Source organism: Hemicordylus capensis, chromosome 6 (genome assembly GCF_027244095.1).
Source record: "Hemicordylus capensis ecotype Gifberg chromosome 6, rHemCap1.1.pri, whole genome shotgun sequence".
Classification (NCBI taxonomy): domain Eukaryota; kingdom Metazoa; phylum Chordata; class Lepidosauria; order Squamata; family Cordylidae; genus Hemicordylus; species Hemicordylus capensis.
In genome coordinates, this window is record NC_069662.1 from 159,226,295 (window position 1) to 159,245,484 (window position 19,190).

General features: G+C 44.2%; 1 protein-coding gene across 1 annotated transcript in view; it reads left to right on the forward strand.

Annotated features, from left to right (window-relative positions):
• Positions 1-5,708: 5,708 nt before the first annotated feature.
• RHEB (Ras homolog, mTORC1 binding) overlaps positions 5,709-19,190 on the forward strand; it is a 47,387-nt gene continuing 33,905 nt past the window's right edge. Inside the window, exon 1 of the mRNA XM_053263454.1 lies at positions 5,709-6,099. Within this exon, the coding sequence (XP_053119429.1) occupies positions 6,048-6,099 (52 nt within the window). The 5' untranslated portion in view covers positions 5,709-6,047. The remainder of the gene's footprint in view (positions 6,100-19,190) is intronic.

Consider the following 19,190-nt stretch of genomic DNA (forward strand, 5'->3'; position numbering starts at 1 on the left):
GATACACTGCAGAGAAAGACTTCATATTTTCCACTTTACAGCACCTACTTATGTCACTTCAGAATAAATGAGTCAGCTTTAATGTTTAAATTACATATGTAAATTTTAAATGTGTGAGTTTACAGGAGATGAGCAACTATGAGAACCATGATTAGCAAATTCTTGAGCAAAAACTATGCATCTCCTAGCTTATCTTAAAACAAGCAGAGGTGCCATTAGGCCCAGACCTTGGGGAACAGGTCCATGGCCTCTATGGTGTCTCTTCCCTGGAGGGCCCCAGTGCACCTACATCTCTGCCCCACATCTGGCGCGGATTATGCAATGCCTCCTCTGTGCTTGACATGCACAGGCAGCATGGGGTTGGCCATTGGGAGGCTCACTTGGCCTGTGGCAAGCTCCTGGAGCTAGGACAGGCTGCCTACTACAGCTCCCCACCACCACCTGACTATCAGCTATGTGGAAGGTGGCGGAGCTTCTAGAGGCCTCTCTGCCAGGCTCCCAGAAGCTCCCCACTATGGCTGGCAGGCTGCCTGCAGGCAGCAGTAAGAGAGAGGCAGAGTGGCCAGCACTGACTGCCTACCAGGGTGCTGTGCACAGCCTCTGCCCTGCCCTGTCGTCCTGGTGTGCTGCCTCTGCCTGCCTGCTCAGACCTAGTAATGGAAGTTATGTGATTTCCTTTTTATAGTTCTCCCCTCCCCGCTTTGTATATTTATGGAATTAATTACCATAGGTCTATGATATCAGGCACAATTGTGGGGCAGGGTGGGAGGGCTCTGTACATAAAACCTAAAGGGGATTGGACAATCTGTTTTGTAATAATTTTGGAATTTTTTTTTTTTTAAACAATCAAAAAGTCATAACTGGCTCGTTCCATGGCAGAAAACTACAAAAATTTCTGGAACTTGAAGCCCCCACCCTTGGACCATCATTACACACACACACACACACACACACAGAGGAATCTGCCCTTTCCCTTCATAAAAAAAGGGTTGAACACCCACCCTTTTTTTTTTGCTCCATCCTTTAGATTTCCTGGAATGGCTTGGCATGGGGCTTTGATATTGAGTACAGATATAGGAGGGTGGGAGAAATCCAGAAATATTTTTTTTAATTTCCCCTAAAGTTATCTTTATCCATAACTGTTAACATCTGAATAAACTAACAAAATATATTTTTATAAATGCACTATGCTCACATTGGTTTGCAGTCCAGAAGGTCTGCATGAGAACTGTGAAGCAAGGTGCATGTGTTGTGGTTTTAACTTTCCCCCTACAAATGCACTATATGTCCAAGATGGTTTGTGATCCAGGCATGTGACACAGTCCCTGCCTGCTCGCACCAATGGGAAGCTGTGTAAAACCATGGGGCGTGTGTGGGTATAGAGGATGCTTATTTTGCAAGGGGGCTCTTTGCAAACAAGTAAGGTCCTGGTTCCAAAATTTCCTAGCAACAACTCTGAAAACAAGAACTTGTATAAATTAAATCTTGGTCCAGAAGTATCTGAATATTTTACAGTCCTATGCATATTTACCCATAAGTCCCACTGAGATCAAATGAAATTATTTCCAAGTTAATGTGCACAGGATTTCAGCCCTAATGATTCCTCTCAGTAGCAAATTAAGTCTGGTGACTTCCCATGCAATATCTATTCAACAATAGTTTCACCTCCTGTAGCCTGGACAATATTCCTGGAATCTTTAGAACAAACTTTGGGCAACATCCAGCACTGTATCCAAATTGCTGCTGCGGGGTGGCAACATACCCTCTTGCCGCCCCAGTCAGCATCAGACCCGGGCAGCAAGAGGGTACACTGTCGCCCCTTGCCAGCAATTTTGGACACAGCACCAGTGGGGGGAAATACAGTGGAGGGGGGGAAGAGCACCCTCCCTGCTTCTTAAAGGTAAACCCCCTGGCACCGAATCTGGTCATGCACACCTCTACCCATCAGGTTCCTCTGAGAAGCCTACAGGCAAGAGTTGAGGGCATGCCCTTTCCTTTGCTGCTGCTCCCCTGCAATTGGTATTTGGAGGAATCTTGTTAAGCATATAGAAGAAAAGGCCTTATTGAAAGAGAACCAACATGGCTTCTGCAAAAGAAAGTCTTGCCTCACTAACCTTTTGAAGTTCTTTGAGAGTGTCAACAGGAATGTGGATAAAGGTGATCCGGTTGACATAGTATACTTGGACTTTCCAAAAGCTTTTGATAAAGTTCCCCACCAAAGGCTCTTGAGTAAACTTAGCAGTCATGGGATAAGGGGACAGGTGCATGTGTGGATCGGTAACTGGTTGAAGGACAGGAAACAGAGGGTAGGAATAAATGGACAGTTTTCACAATGGAGGGAGATAGGAAGTGGGGTCCCCCAGGGATAAATACTGGGACCAGTGCTCTTTAACTTGTTCATAACTTGGTCACTGGGTGAAAGAGGATGCTGGATTAGATAGGCCTTGGGCCTGATCCAGCATAGCTGTTCTTATGTTCCTATAACCCTATATTAATGCAGTCGTGCCTTGCCAACTGCAAGGGTTCAATTCCTGGAAACCCTTGCAGTTGGTGATTTCGTGGTAGACAAGGCATAGAAAGCAATGAAAAACGGGGTTAGGGGAATCACGGTTGCAAAAAAATTGAATAAAAGTTTTTTTTAAAAAACCAACCCACCCCCAAAATGACCCTCCAAAATCTACCCTGGAAATGATCCTCTGACCCTGGAAATGACCCCTGACCCCCAAAAAACTACCCAAAGGAACCCCTCCCCTTTTAAATCACCAAGCTGCAGATACTCAGGTCACGGTTGGCAAGCGCAGTCACAATTTCCCAGTTGTGGTTACTCAAATGCGCAATTGGGGAAACCGTGATAGGCAAGTGACTGTATTATATTAGGAGACTAATTACTTGGCTAGTTGAATTACTTGACTAGTTAATTTTTTGACTCCTATTGAAGGTTACTTCAACACAGTATATGTAGGTATCAGGGATGACCCTTTCATAAGGCAAGGCAAAGCAATTGCCTCAGGTGGTGAGTTATTGGGCATCAGCAAGATGACCCTCACCATCACCATCAGTAGCTCTTTCTGATCTGATCCTTGCGGTCTTTGTAAAGCTTGCAGGAAGCACCAACAGCAGCCACTAGAGGGATGCTGTGCTAGGATGAAGAAGGGCAAATAATTCTTCCCTGTTCAATACAAGCGAGCCACCATTTTAAGAGATACCGCATCACTGAGGTAGCAGGAGTTAAATCCAACCTTATCTGCTACAGCAGACTAGTTCTTTTTTGAGAGAGCAATTCTGCTTTTTATCTGCTACCAATAAGGGATGGTAACTGTAATATCTATTACCATGCATATGGATTATGTGTTATGCAAAGCTCATTGACCATAGAAACGTTCTCCCATGCACCTTCACTGATGCTGCTAATCAGTTGCCCAGGACTTGGTCACATAAGAGTAAATATCACTGGCTAAAATCCAGACGTCCAGTTTATGGAAATAGCTTCTGCCAGCCCAGTAGGCTACATGTTTCTTAGGTTCATTCTTATTTATTTATTTAATAAATACACAAACACACACACACACACCTGTAAGCGGACAATTGTATCAATATTAGCCCTTCTACAAATTTAAAATATATTTAAATATTTATGCCACCTCTTAATCACAGGGATTAATGCAATTTAATTAATTGCATTTGAAAAAATACCCTGCACTGGAGAGTGGGGGTTTCCAGTCCTGTGTGAGAATTGATGTAGGCATTTCCACTGAGCATGTTACAACATTTTTCACCTTTGGGATAATCCAATGAACCAGGAAAGCCCTGCAAATTGAGTTTTGTCTGTTGAGTTGCTTGCAGGGGGATAGGTTTTTGCTTTCACAGATGACAAAAGCCACTCTGGAGTTCTAAAACTGGCTAGGACTCCTGAGTATGCACCTGCTGAATGAGGTAGTAGGAAAAGCCCCCTCTCTCATTTTGTGAATGAGCCTATCCTGAGTTTGGATGATACAATATGTAAGTATCCTGGGCAGCCAGTATGAGGCAGTGATTAGAGCAGTGGACACAGACCAGGGAGGACTGGGTTCAGTTCTCCATCCCCCTCCATGAAACTCACTGGGTGACCTTGGTCTGGGCACACACACTGAGTCTAACCTGCCTTACAGGGTTGCTATAGGATAAGAGGGGAGGCCGGAAATCATCTTTTATACGATTGTGTGCTCCTTGGCAGAAGGGTGGGATAAAAATGTCATCTGTCAGTCATTGGTCTAGAAACATTTTGTCTCAGTTTCTACAGTGGCTAAGAGGAGCAGTGATAAATAAAGCAAAAACATGGTTTTTGCTTGCATTGCAAAGGCTCAGAATTTCAATCTATTGCAACTGGTGGGGGGAGGCAGATTAGACATATGCAAGCTGCACAGACCGTCCAAAGCTTATTGGGGTGACAGGAGACAGAATTCAGGATTTTGTCCCAATCTCAGGTTTGGGAAGAAATATAAATCCAATTAAGCACTCCTATGGCACTTCTAGTTTGTTTCTCCTCCTCCACTTCCCTGAACCCTTTCTTCCTTTCCCATTTCAATGAAAGACTAATGACCCTGAAGTCTTCATCTGATCCTTCTACATGACTCTCTTTATCCAGTATGCCAAGTCTTGCTGCTTCTCACTTCATATTACAAAAGTGCAGCCCTTTCTCTTTGCCTCTTAAGCAAAAATGTTAGTACATGTCCTATAATCTGTTGCCTGAACTACTGCAACTTCCTTTGGTCTTCCATCATCACACCTTGGTCCCCTCACTTCTATCCAGCACTGCCAGAATTGTTCACCTCTAATGACTCCGCACAACACCCTTTCATCCCAAAATAGAAGTATTTAGCCCTGCTTTCTGAATGACTTATAACATTTTAGAAGTTTGTTGAGCGCACATGTATAAACAATGGGCAACATCCAGCCTAGTTAGCTAAGCATTATTGAAATCAATGAGACAAGGTAGTCATGACTAAACTTGTGTCATTGATTTCAGTAGCGCTTAGTCATGACTAACTTAAGCCCCATTAGGTTTAAATTGGACTTAGGATGCGCAGAGGCAAGACTTTCTTTTTGCAGAAGCCATGTTGGTTCTCTTTCAATAAGGCCTTTTCTTCTATATGCTTAACAAGATCCCTCCAAATACCGTTTACTCAAGAGCCTTGGATGTGTGTTCCTAGGCTCTGAAGGGGGAAGAACCGGCGCCCCTTGCCGCGCTGAACTGCCCACTGACAAGAGAGTGGAGCATACCGGACATTTATAAAGGGAGACCCCTTGCACGAAACCCCCACCCGTCCGGGCGCAAGACCACCTTGCTCCCTCGCGCCAACCACCACCAATGACAAGATACAAGCCCCTCCCAGCCTTCCCGCTGGCGCTTCATTCTCCCCGCCTCAGGTCCAGCCAATAGCTGGCGAGCCGAACGCTCTGGCAGCCAATCAGTGCGCGCCCACAAATCCACCCCGCATCCCAAACTCAAACAAAATCACAACAGCAGCTCCCTCGCTCAACGCTTGCCCCGCGACACGCCTTGGGAACGGGAAGGGGCGGAGAGGAAAAACAACAACCCGCCGCTCGCCACGACTGGGCGGGGCCAGCCTGAGGAGGAATGACGCAGCGAAATTTCCCGCGGCGGCCCGAACCCCGCCCCACTCTCTTCCGCGCCTCGTGACGTAAGCACGCAGGGCGGACGTGAGGGTGTGAATGACTGAGGGAGGGAGGCGAGGAAGGGTGGGTGTCACGTGAGCCAGAGCGGCGCCCTCAGTCAGTCAAGTCCGTCAGTCCGCCTCGCGCGGTTCGTCTCTCTCTCGCGCGCGCGCTGCCGCCCCCTGTCGCTGCCTCTACCTGTCGCAGCCCCGCCTCGCCTCAGGCCAGGCCGCTGCCCCGCTGCTCTCGTCCTTCTCCTCCTCGCCGTCGTCGTCGCTGGCAGCAGCTCCTTCTCCTCCGCTCTCCTTCGTTTCCTCCGTCACTTTCGCCCCCTTCGTTCCCCGGAGGGTGGCCGGAGCCCTTGATGCGGTTCGGGGCCCGGCGGGGAAAAGATGCCGCCGTCCAAGTCCCGTAAGATCGCCATCCTGGGCTACAGGAGCGTGGGTGAGTCTCCTTCTCTCTCACACACATACACACCGCGCTTCCCCTGCTGCCTGGGGCGCCCCCCGCCTGGGCCTGCCGCCCTTGTCCCTCTGCCGGCGGGGAAGGGGCTTGAGCTGCTGGGCGCCCGGCGTGGACTGGCAGGCCGAGGCTGGCGCGGCGGGGAAGGGGTAGAGCCTGTCGTCGCTGCTGCTGCTGGGCGGAGGAGGACCCGGCTCGGCCTGGCCAGTCGCTTTCCCACCCCGGCGGGAAGGCGACGGGGGCCGCTGGTGTCTGCCCCCGTGTCTGCCTCCGTGTCTTCTCTCTTCCACCTCTGGAGGGATTCCTCTTGGGGCCTGGAGCTGCCGAGCCCTCTGCTGGACTCCGCTCTCCACGCGCGGGCCGACTCCTGTTCCTGCCGGCGCCGCTCTCGCCGGAGGCACTTGGGGCGTTTTTTGCATCCTCCGCGGCTGCTGAGCCGGTCGAAAGTCCGGTTTAAAACGGATTCCTTTCCTCCGCGGTCTGGGCGCCCAGTCGCAGCCCTCGCGCGCGCCAGGTTCAAACGAGATCCCCTCTCTCTCCTCCGAGAGAAGCGTGTTCGCAAGCCCTGCTGAGTTCCGTGGCGGGGACTTCAGCCTGCCCGGCTCTTCCCCTACGCACCCCTGTGCCTGACATCAGGTTGCTAGGAACGTCCTCTCTTTCTTTTCCTTTTTCCTTTTATGTTCTGCATTCATGAACTTGGTGGGGCGGCCGCTAATTCGCTCCCATGTGCGCGTGTGAAAGGAGAAGAGGATCTCTTTCAGTGGCAAAGTGCGACACGCAGAACAGTGCGGTCTTATGGTGCATCTTAATTGATGCTGGTTCAACTTATTCCTCCCTCCGCCACACACAGTCAGTTACTGTAGTCGTAAATCTATATGGTGAATGAATCCATTTTTAACTCGGTCTAGTAATACGACACTGTGATTGTAGGGTTAATGCTAAGCAATCTGTTTGCTTCCTCTGTGTTGATATCCCCCCTTACCCCCACCCCCTTTGGTCTTTTCTCTCATCAGTCTGATTTGGAGTAGGTAAGAATATAAATAGGCTAGTGTACTGATCTGGAGGCAATCAAAACAAAGCAATGTCTCAATTGTGTGTGTTTGGGATCGCATGAGAGGTTTCACTTGATCATAAATAGGTGAAAAATGGCTTTAAGGTAGGCTACTCAAATGATCTGTTGCTTAGTTTTGTCAATATAGGAAATACCCAGAAACTGGTCTCTCAGTAAAAGGTTTGTCTTTCAGACTGAAACTAGTGTTGTGAGTGGGACAGTTACTACAAATGTATGAGGTAGCAACAGCCTATGTTGTGAACTGTGCAGAAACAGAAGCGATGCAGTTCTTCAGCCATTGTCCAGTATTTCTGGACCGATCCCATGAGGAAGACTAACTAGTACATTTCATTACCTGTGTTAAATTGGGACCTGGGTTCAGATCTCTTGGTAGCCAGTTTCAGTCAGCTTGCTCTCAGGCTCACTTCTCCACTAATACAATGAAAATAAGAGCAACCTATCCGAGATTAGTTATGAAGCTGGATGAGACTCTTATCATTCCCTGTTGTGATTCTTAGAGGGTAACTAATGCTGTTCCTGAGCTTTTTGCAGATTGGTTGACTTGTGTAAGGTTTTGTATATTTCCTGTGGAGTTATGTGGACTTGGAGTCTTGCAAACAACTTAAATAATAAAGGTCAGTCTTTCTCCTCCCCAACGTGATCTTCCTAATGCTCATGCTCTAGAATCTATTGTGCATATGTGCTTTCTTTCTGCTGAAGATAAGGTGGCTTTGCTGCTAGATTGTCAGTTCACATGCCAACCACGTGGACATGGCTTATGCTCACTTGCTGAAATAGGGAAGTAGTTAGTGGCTGGTTAATAATAGGCTGCTGTTTTCTGTCAGTTCTCTTGAACATATTATCTGAATCAGCTTTGCAGTCTCACCAGATTGATCTTGTATGTAAAATAAATGAAGCAGCACTCCCCAGAATGTTAGTAGTCTGAAACTTATAATTGTAGTGTAGTTACTACTACTAAAAGATAGTGCCTTCAGATAATCCATTTGTTTGCTAAAGGTGTGGGTCTTGATTTAACCTGTTGTGCCTGCGTAAATCAAACTCAGAAATGTTCAAGCTTTTTCAGGTATGGCAAAGGGGAGGATACGATTGAGTATCACTTCTGTTGTGGTCTGGATGCAAGCAAACAAAACTAGGAAGTAGAACTGAGACTAGAAAAGGTACAGCAGAACAACCATCTTGGGCCAGTTCACAGTAAAATGAGGTATTTATTAATTTTATTAAGTTATAGGATAGGTAGGCTAGCTTTCTCTATTCTTCAGTAGTTGTCTCTTTAAGTAGGCCCATTTCTACTTAACAGATTCTAGTATTAGTGGCTTTCTTATTCTGCTTGCCTGAATTTTGACAATTTATTCACTGTTTCCTCTAGGTGTAAAAGCAAGGTAAGCAAACAAATAGTAAAGGGTGTGGCTGAAGTGGGTGTATTCTTCTTCATTGGCTTCCAGTGCTTGTTTAAGCAAGTGGTGGAGTATATTGAATTACATTAACATGTGGTCGCTTGTGTAAGAAAGAATCCATGCACAGAATTCAATATATACAATTGCCAGATTGCTATAGGCAAGCTGGAATTTTTTGTTGTTGACTGAACTTGTAAATAAGAATGAAGCAAGAGACCCTGCTCCCAAATTCTCCACACAATTCACAGATCCCTACCCTTAGTTACCTGAACATATGAAGCTGCCTTGTAATGAGTTAGAAGCAATAATAGGGGGGCTGCACTCAAGGCAGCAGTACAAGAAAGGGAGGGATGAGCTCCAGCAAGGAGCAGAATAATGTAGAATTTATTTAGGAAAATATTCTGTTCTGAGTTTCTGTGGATATACCTTCTCTAGGGTCACAAATAAATTTTTATGGTCGAGTTTTCCATATAAGGCAGTAGCGATATAGGAAGGTGCTGGAGGCGGATGCTCACTTCAGTGACAATGGCAAAGGCATCATCTCATAATGTGTGGGAGATGGCAATGGTAAACCAATCCTGTATTCTACCAAGAAAACCACATGGCTCTGTGGTCGCCAGGAGTCGACATTGACTTGACGGCTTTTCCTTGACTTAAGAAATATTCCGTCAGGAGAATATTCCATCAGTATCAATAATAGAGAAAGCTAATCCGTCAGGAGAACTTGTTTTGGGGCCTCTGAAGAAGGCACACCTGCTAGAAATACATTGGAGGTATAAAGATGGTTTTCCTAAATAAATTTCACACACTTTTCACCTTGTTGGAGCTAAATTAGGCTATTGATCTCTTTATTGTCTACATTATACTGACAGGCAGTGGCTATCCAGGGTTTCAGAGAAGGGTCTTTACCAGCCCTACCTGCAGTCTTCTCTGTAATATTTTTCATCTGTGTGCAGAATAAGCATTCAGAGTGGGGGCTTCTTGATTAAACCTGAGTGGAATCTAAAATTAACTGAGCGGACATCAAAAACATGTGAGCATGTGCACACCTTATTGGGAACACTGCCTGGAACCTTCTCCATGCAAAACTTCTACATTGAGCTAAAACCCTTTTGAATATGCCTGAAGCCTTAGGAGTAACTGCAAATAAGGACTAAGTACCTGTGCTAGCTAAAGTGGATCTCTGGGTCTTTACAGATTAATGGGTTCACAAAATATGGTTTAGAGGCATGAGACATGGAATTGCTTAATTCATTTGGTGCTGACAAACACCCTCCCCTGCATTGTTTAAGGACTCTTCATGATGTACCTTTTCTTTAGGTATACATTTGAAAATTGTGTGAATGTGTGACACAGTATTTGCATACATGTCAATCATGATCAAACACTTGTTAGGTTATTGTGACTGGCTACATCTCCCTGTTGAGTATATACATTGTACTAGGCATGTGCCTGAAATGTTTCGGAGGCCATTATGAAGGCCTCTGAAACATTTCAGCCCCGGCGGGCATTTCGGCACCGGCAGGGGTAGTACTTTAAGGGTGGGGGAGGGTGTACTCACCCCTCCCGCCGCATTTCCCCCACTGGCGTTCTGTTATTTTTAAGCCCCTCGGGGCGGCAGCATTCCTCCCTGCCTCCCCGTTCCCCCCCATCTGCCGGAAGTGGCCAGAAATAGCACGCGTGCGCCCGGCGTTGCGTGCACACAACAGGCACACGCACGCTTGCTACTTCTGGCCACTTCCAGCTGATGAGGGGAACGGGGCAGCAGGGACAAACGCTGTCACCCCGAGGAGCTTAAAAATAACAGAGCGCCGATGGGGAAATGCGACGGGAGGGGTGAGTACACCCTCTCCCACCCTTGAAGTACTACTCCCGCCGGCACCGAAAATCACATCCCTACATTGTACAGAAGACTTTAGTTTACTTTATGTGAAATACTGGCAGCCCTCTTCTGAGGGGGTTCTGTTCTCATCTACAACCACTGATAGCAAGATGTTGAGTGAAAGGGAATTTTGGGGTTAGGTTCCCGGAGGTCCAAAAGAAGGCTTTAAAAGCAAGGAGGCAGCAGAAATAAGAACAATAAAGTAACATACCATGCTCTGCAGGTCCCCAGCTGTCCAGCAATGCCCCCCCCCACCCAAATTCCACAAATTTCCTGTGGAAAATTGTAATTTTGTAAAGAGCCACATAATGGCTCCAGAGGTCATTTTGGCCATCTAGGAATAACTGTTTTTAGAACCACAAATGTGGCCAGGTATACATGACCCAATGGCGGATATCTGAAACAGCAGATAAGAAGGGCTGCCTGCATCTCTTTTGAGTGTTCAACAAAGTAATCCTAGTAGACTTGAAAATTGGCCGTGCAGCTTGCCTGATGTGTGTCAAATGCTTTTGGATTCCCATCCACCTACTGCTCTCACAGCAGCATTGTCATAAGAATATAAGAAGAGCCTTGCTAGTAGGGTTGTGCACAGAACCGGCAGCGGGTGGCTTGAGGGTGGAGAGGCAGATACCTTTAAGGACTGGTGAGGGTGCTCTTACTACCACCACCACCATGTTTTCCCCCATCAACACTGCAGTTTCAAGGGGTCTGGCGGGGCAGCAGCATACCTCCCTGCTGCCCCATTGCTTCCTCAGACTGGAAGTACCTAGCGTGCATGTGCACATTGGGTGTGTGCCCCGCTGGACCCTAACTTGGAAACCTGCAGTGCCGGCGGGGGAAATGCAGAGGGAGGGGTTAAAAGCACCCTTCCCAAAACTAGTACAAAATGTATTTTCATTGGTACATTACTCCCACGAAGATTGTAGAGATGGACAGTAATTATTCTGGAGATTGTTGGAAATGTAAGACCTATGCGGGAACATTTTATCATATGTGGTGGACTTGCTGCAAAGCACAACAATTCTGGAAGAAAATCCATTCTAAGATGCAAGAAATTTTAAAGATAAACTTTCCTTACTCACCTGAACTCTTTCTGTTAAATATGTCTAAACCTTATATACCTACTAAACATGCAGAGTTGTCTTTATACATGATTATTGCAGCCAGGATTCTTTATGCGACTAATTGGAGATTACAAGCAGCCCCAGCCTTGGATGAATGGCTATTAAAGTGATGGGAATATGCCGCTATGGCTAAGATCACAGCTTATCTAAGGAATAACTTAGATGAATCATTTGTTCTAACTTGGAAACCTTTTATAAATTATAATATAGCATCTGGTGAACATCCACACCCAAGATTTGGGGTTTTTTAGTATGTGATTGATTTACTGTTTTTCTTTCTCTGTAATATCCAATGTGAGGGGGAAGGTTGGTAAAGGATGGTAGCAGAATTCTGGATTGCTACTTATAATTTCTGAAAGTTCAAGAGATGTTGTTGTAAACATATTGTTTTTACTTCTTAATAATAATTAAAAAGGGCACCCTCCCTAGTCCTTAAACGAATCCCCCCACCCCCACATTCGAACCCCCGGTCTTTCAAACCTGTTCGGATGGGCCTCCAAATAGGTTCAAGCACATCCCTACTTGCTGGATCAGACTCAAGGCCTGTCTAGCCCAACATCCTGTTTCCCACAGTGACCCACCAGATGTCTCTGGGAAGCCCACAAGCAGTTCAAGGCATGCCCCCTCTTCTTATTTAATTCTTTTTATATTTGTATACTGCCCCAAACACAAGTCTCTGTGTTTTGCTGTTGCTCCCCTGCAATTGGCGTTCAGAGGCATCTTACCTCTGATTCTGGAGGTACAAGATTAGTAGCAGTTGATAGAACTGTCCTCTGAATGTCATAAGGGCCTGTCCTAGCCATTTAAAGTCTGAACTGATATGAATGCCACTTGAATACTGTGCTTCTTGCTTTCTTCTGCCCTTAAGGGCTAATAGACCTTTAAAGGCTAAATGATGCCATTCTTTAGATATTTTGTTCCATTGTAAACAAGAGTGCTGTTAAAGAGTAAGGTGTATTGGAGAATAGTTTCAAAGTCCTGGTAAGCATATACAGCAATAACCACAGTATAAGTGACTTGAGAGTTGCATCATTATGTGTAACCTATAATCATGCACTTTCCAACTGAGGTAGGGAAGAAATTGTAAGTTAAGTTGCTGGCAGTGTTCACTTTTACATGTGTTCTGGATAATTGATCTCTGTGTTAAGTTTTTTAATATAACAGATTGATCCTCAAATTGACAGACTGCTTGCATCACCTTTTGAAACTTATTGTGCAGCTTAACTTGTCAGGCTGGCCCTGATTGCCAGAATGTTTCAGATAATCGAGTGTTTGGTTTATAGAGATTTTTGCTATTGGGACTTAATGAGAGAAGCTCATGGGGTGTGTATGAGGTCAAGCAATGTTTTCATATATGCTTAATTAAGCAAGCTTTTTTATTGGTGTGCAGTGAGGCAAACACACTTGAATGCTGGCAGAAAAGTATAATAGATTTAGCTGTAATCAAGGTTTTACTCAAACAGGATCTCAAAAATGGTATCTTCAGATCATTAACTCCCTGTCCAAATAGTTACCCAAGTACCGTTTCACTAAGTGAAACTGTACTGTTAAGCATATACTTTGGGAAGGAAGTGGTCGTGAGCTAGTGCAACAGATCTGGTTGCCATAGCAATTCCACCTCCCTTCCCACATGAGCTCTTATGGGAACTAATGAGTGGAATCCAGGGGGACACAGAGTGAAGCAGATGTAAGATTGACAGGCTCCTGCTGTGCTGTGGTATTAACAGTCACTTTTGGTTTAAAAAATCCTTGAAATGCTCTCAGAGTAAAATAGGCATACCATAGGGCTTTCTAAATCCAGTTGTCTTTCCCTTTTCCTCCAAAAACAGCAAAAAAGACAAATGTTACAGAGGCCTGAGTGGAACAAGTAGATTATCCCCCCGCCCTTTACAAAACTATCCAAGGGGGTATTCAGTATTAAAATGATGGCAATTGAAAACAGAAAATTTTGTCCGAGAATGTCAGGCTTCACCCCTGACATTCAGGGGTAGTTTATCGAGCATTTTTAAAACATTCAGTTATTTAAAAATTAATTGTAAAAAAAAATAAAAAAAATGAAGGCAGCCCTCTCTCCCCATCTAGGCTTCATTGGTTAAACTTGGCTGAGTTCAGGGGTGTTTTATGTGAGAATCAAACTGGAGTACATGCAAGGCAAAGAAGCTGCAGCATCGAGGAAGCAAAAGTTCCTGACAAATAGATTGGAAAATAGAGCCAAAAGATGCAAGTTTTAGTCACTGAAGCACAGAAATCTGAAGATGGGAATCCTTCAACACTTGTGCACTTGCTTGTGTATTGCTTCACCCAGTGACTTGGAATTGGCCCACAGAATACTGCAGGATGCTTTCTGTGAAAAACTTGATGACATACAGTGAAGCTTCTTCTGTAAAAGAATTAAGACAAGCTGGCAGTCTGTCATTTGTGGAGGTGGGGAGGGAGCAGAAGCGGGACTGCTCCATGGCGAATCCAAAGCTTCAGTTTTCCTTGAATCTTGAGCCTGTGGGAATCTCCTCATCCTCTCCCCTCCTTTCAGGCTGGTGTATTGTATTGTTGATTTATGTGGTTAGTGTGCTCTTGTGTAAATTATCTGCATGCACTCAGAAGCAGTAGAGACACTCTCTTTAAAAAAAAAACAAGCAAACTATTATCCACAATGTAGAAGTACCTCCTGCAACTACAAGTTGCTTCATCTTTAAGAACATAATATAAGCTGCATTTCAGTAGTTATTTCAGACAATACTGTGATGGTCTGCTGTGGGTAGTGGGGTTTACATGGAGTTCCAATAATGCTGAAGTCCGGATCTTGCTCTTAAAAAGGATGGCTGCTCCTAAACAGCAGAAGCTGAAATGCCAGGTTTAATTAAAAGCTTCTTTTTATGCTTGCCTGTCTAGTGGCAAATCTTACTGCAGTGAACTTGTTAGTGGTAGCAGTAAACACTAGAGGCAGCATGCTTGACTGTAATATCAAGCCTCTGAAAGGGTTGTTTAAGGACACTGTGCTAGAATTAACTCCTGAGTGTCTGCTTTGCATTTCTTAGCTTTCCTGTTCTTTCTCTCTCTGCTTGCTCACACAATCAAGCTGCTAATGTAGTTACATAGGATACCATGTTTCAAACAGCAAGCCCCTTGATGTGTTTATTTAAAGATCATCAGTTGCTTTAAGTGCACTGAATAATCTACAAATATAGACTCTGATGTAATTAAGCCTTGGATCTCTCTGCTGTGGAAGCCTCAAATATTTCTGGCTCCTACAATGAAGCTATTTGACACCACCAAAGTCAACTTAGTCCTGACCTTCCAGTTTGGTACACTGGAATAATGTGCACCAGTTTTCTTTTAAGGTTGACCTGCAGTTACCTATTTTACATACCTGTGCAGAGTAGAGAGGTGACAAACTGGATTACTTATTCAGAACTAGCTTAAACATTGAGGGCCAAAGATCTTCAGCTAATTTGCAGGTTTTTAATTTCACATGCTTTCAAAGCTATATTTATTTAGTATATTTACACACTGCCCCAAACTCACATCTCTGGGCGGTTTATTTAAATAATGAATGCTTGACTTTGAGGAATATATTGCACTCTGCTAACAGAATTTGAGTGAAGAGGCTCTGCATTGGAACTTTTTGGTGCTTGTTCTTGGTTCAGCAATGCATAATGTATTTACATTATATCTTGCCAAAGGAAGCGCTTTTCCAGACAGCATTTTTTCCACAGGGATATGCTGTAATGGGATAGCTTGTTAAGTACAATTTCTGTCCTACCCCTTCTCAAGTGCTTTAGCTACATAATAGTTCAAGGAAGGAAAACACACAAAAGTTTTCAATATGTAAATTACATGGGCATTGTAATTAGAACTTCCCATGCCCATTTAACTCTAGCTTTTGTATGCCACCTCCAATAGAAAAGTCTTGCAATACCTCAGAGTGTTCAGACTCGGACTTTGGCAGATATCTAGGATCATTTTCACAGTTGGGAGGCAGCTACTGAGAACATGCCTCCGTGTGCCCTTTCTATGTGGACATCATGAAAAATGGGTGGTGCTGTCAAAAGAATCCTCTTAGTCTAAACACGAGTGCAGAAACAAAGGAGAGAGAAGCTGTCTTTAAGATGTGTAGGACCTGGATTGTTGGACCTGCATAGGTCAAAATCAAGCAGCTTGGATCAGGAGTCCATAAATACAGACTTGCTTACTAGCCAACCACCCCACCCCCAACTCCTTTGATGTGTGCAGAAGTTGAGGGAGGGAGGTCTTCTCTCCTTTTCTGGCACTTCGTACTCATATTCCTGAAAAAACAGCCTCCCCCATATGTTGCATAGCGGACTGCTTTTAAAAGTGACCAGAATTTCAAAAAACAGTCTATATGGTATGTGGGTCTGTTCAGTAAGTCAAAAATCTTCTTAGCGTCCCTAAATGAGTTCTCTTTTCTTTTACCCTTACATTTGATTCAACATTTGTTGAACATCTGCAACATTTGTTGCATTTTGATGCAGCAAGGGAAACCTCATTAAAGAAAAAGGCTTGGAAGTTGGGATTATGTATCAACGGAAGATAGTGGTGGTCTGTTTATTTAGTCCGTGGAGCCATCTTTCTGTCCCACTCTGCTTTGTCAGAAGACCAAGCACGATGCCTGGGCTGTCAAAGGTGGTCTGTATAATACTATAATGTCATTGTAGGATTTGTACTGCAGCCTGCATGATGCTCAACCATACCTTCCAACAGTTCTGGGAACTTCCAGTTAAGAATCAGTCTTGCAATGCAGTTTTTGAAGAACTTTTGCTTCTGGGGGAATTAGCTATTATTTTTACAGATATGGCCTGTATATACTTTTGTGTCTGTGTAATTGGAATTTTATTATAGGATAGCCGTCCATTTCTTCCATCAGTGATGATCAGCCATTTAAACTTGGTAAAGAGAAATCATGAGAAGCCATCATTCTGAGAAGTTAGAGGTTGCCTCAGTTCTTTGTACTGCTCAGTTGCCAGATTGGCTTTTTAAAAGCCAAATTTTGGGTTATGGCCCATTTGACCCACGAGTATATTTCTCAGGTTCTGGCGTAGCCAGTAAATTCTAGAGGCAACCTACCTCTAGTTGCTATTTTAAGTCACTATGTTTCTGCCTTATGGTAACCAGGTAATATGCAAATTAAGCAAATAATAGTGTGTAAAGTGTGTTGCCTAGTCGATTTTGACTCCTGGCGCCCACAGAGCCCTGTGGTTTTCTCAAGTAGAATACAGGAAGGGTTTACCATTGCCTCCTCCCGCGCAGTATGAGATGATGCCTTTCAGCATCTTCCTATATTGCTGCTGCCCAAAATAATAGTAGTCATCTAAAAATCATAGAAAAAGCTATTGGCTGTCAGTACTACTATGGATATTTATATTCCGCTCTTCAACAAAAATTCTCAAAGCGGTTTACATAGAAAAATAAATATGTAAATAAGGTGGTCCCCTGTCCCCAAAGGTCTCACATTCTGCAAAGAAACATAAGGCAGATACCAGCAACAGCCACTAGAGAGATGCTGTGCTGGGGATGGATAGGGCCAGTTGCTCCCCCTTGCTAAATATAAGAGAATCACCATTTTAAAGGGTGTCTTTGTTCAGTTAGCAGGGCTTAGTAGAAGAACATATGCAGTTTAAATCGGAGGCAAAGAGATAGGGGCGGCAGGAGTGGCAGCAGCTGGGGGCTCTGAGGAAAGCCAATAAACTGCAGGACATAAAAGCCCTTACTCATGACTGAATGGCTTTTGAATCCTTCCTCTCTCTTTGTGGAAACACCCCCCCCCCACACACACACACACATACTTGGATTTTTTTTCTGCAGCTATCGGGACTAGAAATGGGGGGGGAGCATTTCAAATTCTAAAGTTTTCTCTTGCAGCTCCTTTGCCCCTATGTTCTCACTTTCTTCTGGATTTGTAAGCATTGCATGCAGCTTGTCTTGGGGGGCGGGGAGCAGAACAAAAACCTTATGAGCGTGTGTTGGGGAACTGATAGACCAATGTACTCGCCTTCTTAATTTTATAGTGAATAGTAACTGACAGAAAGAGGTCTGCTGGAAGCAAAACTGTCTTAGGGTATAAAACTCTGCAGAGTTATGGGTAATCTGGTTATCCTGAATTGCTGTTTGAGTTGAACTTGTTATATTCGAGATGTGAATAGGGAAGTTATCAAATTTTTGCTTCACAAATGGAGATCACAATTACTCACTCAAATTATTGAAGAGACATCATGTGGATTAAATAGTTAAGTGCTTGTAGAGTAACCTTCACATAATCTGATCAAACTAGAAACTATTGCGTTAGGAGTGTCAAAATATGCACTGCATACCTTAAGCTGTGTATTTTCAATATTTTCACTGAATATGGTGTTTAACTACCTTGAATTAGGAGGTGCTCTTTTCTACTTGCCTGTGGCAAACTTCCCTTCCCCTTCTGAAGTCTCTGTAACCCCTGTTGCTGTGTTATCACAGTTATTGTACATAATCTGGGAAAGGCAGCTGAGATAACTCTGCTGCTGAGTTCTTTGTTTTGTGTGTTTCCTATACAGCTTTATTAACAAGTGATGAGAGACTTTAAAAATTCAGTAACTTTCTGAAATATCTTTCTGTGTACTTTAGTATTCCAATAGCTATTTATAGCGGAAAGAGATAGTTGGAAAGGGATCCTTAGAACCAGTAAGCGTAACGGAATATGGCTGTGGCCTACAAAAAAATTGGTTTGCAGATGAAGGCAGTATTCAGTCAATGCAAAATTGTAGGGTTTTTTGGGGTTTTTTGTCTGTCTGTCTGAAGTTTCTGTGATACGGACACAACTTCAGAAACGAAGTTTTCTTCACTGATGCCTTCTCTCGAGTTCTACCTAGATTTCTTAAATCCATCAGCAGCTGAATAAAAATAGGGGCACTAATCAAATACTCGGCAGAGATTTCTGTTTACTACTCAAGGAGGACCAAAATCTGGCTGTATTTGCTTTCCTGTTTCCACCATGCATTGCTTGTTGAAAGTAAGTTGACCAGTGGGTCCTCCCAGGCTTTTCTAAATGTTTACGCTGTGTGGAATTAAAGCAATGTTGAGAGCTGTTCCAGTTTTTATTTTTGGATGGTAGCCTAATGTGTGAACAGTCATGCCGCACAGTCTTGGTACAGGGCAGGCAGAGATTTCAAATGTAAAGATGAAGTGTTTGCTCCCTCTTCCCACTCAAAGTAGTCAAAGAAAGTATTGTGTGTTATCCTGTCTGACTGCAACTTCCCAATATATTCTGCTGCCATTCGGTCAATCCCGAACTGCCGCTGAGCATGCTGCTTGCCCGCCCACACTGTGTTGGCGAAGAGCCTGGAGGCGTGAATGTTGCATAACTGGCATCGTCTTTATTGATATTCCTTTTTCATGCTAATCTGGGTTGTGCTTGCTGAATAGGTAATTCCATTTGTATTGTCACAGATTATAAATCATGGTTCCTATTTCTGCTCTAGCTTTTCTGAAGGGCAACACACTTTCACTAGTATGATTGGCAAAATGTGCTGATCTCAAATAGAAGTTTACTGTTCTTGCACAACCTGCAAAGCAATTAAACATTTAATGGCGTTTTATAGAATATAAATACA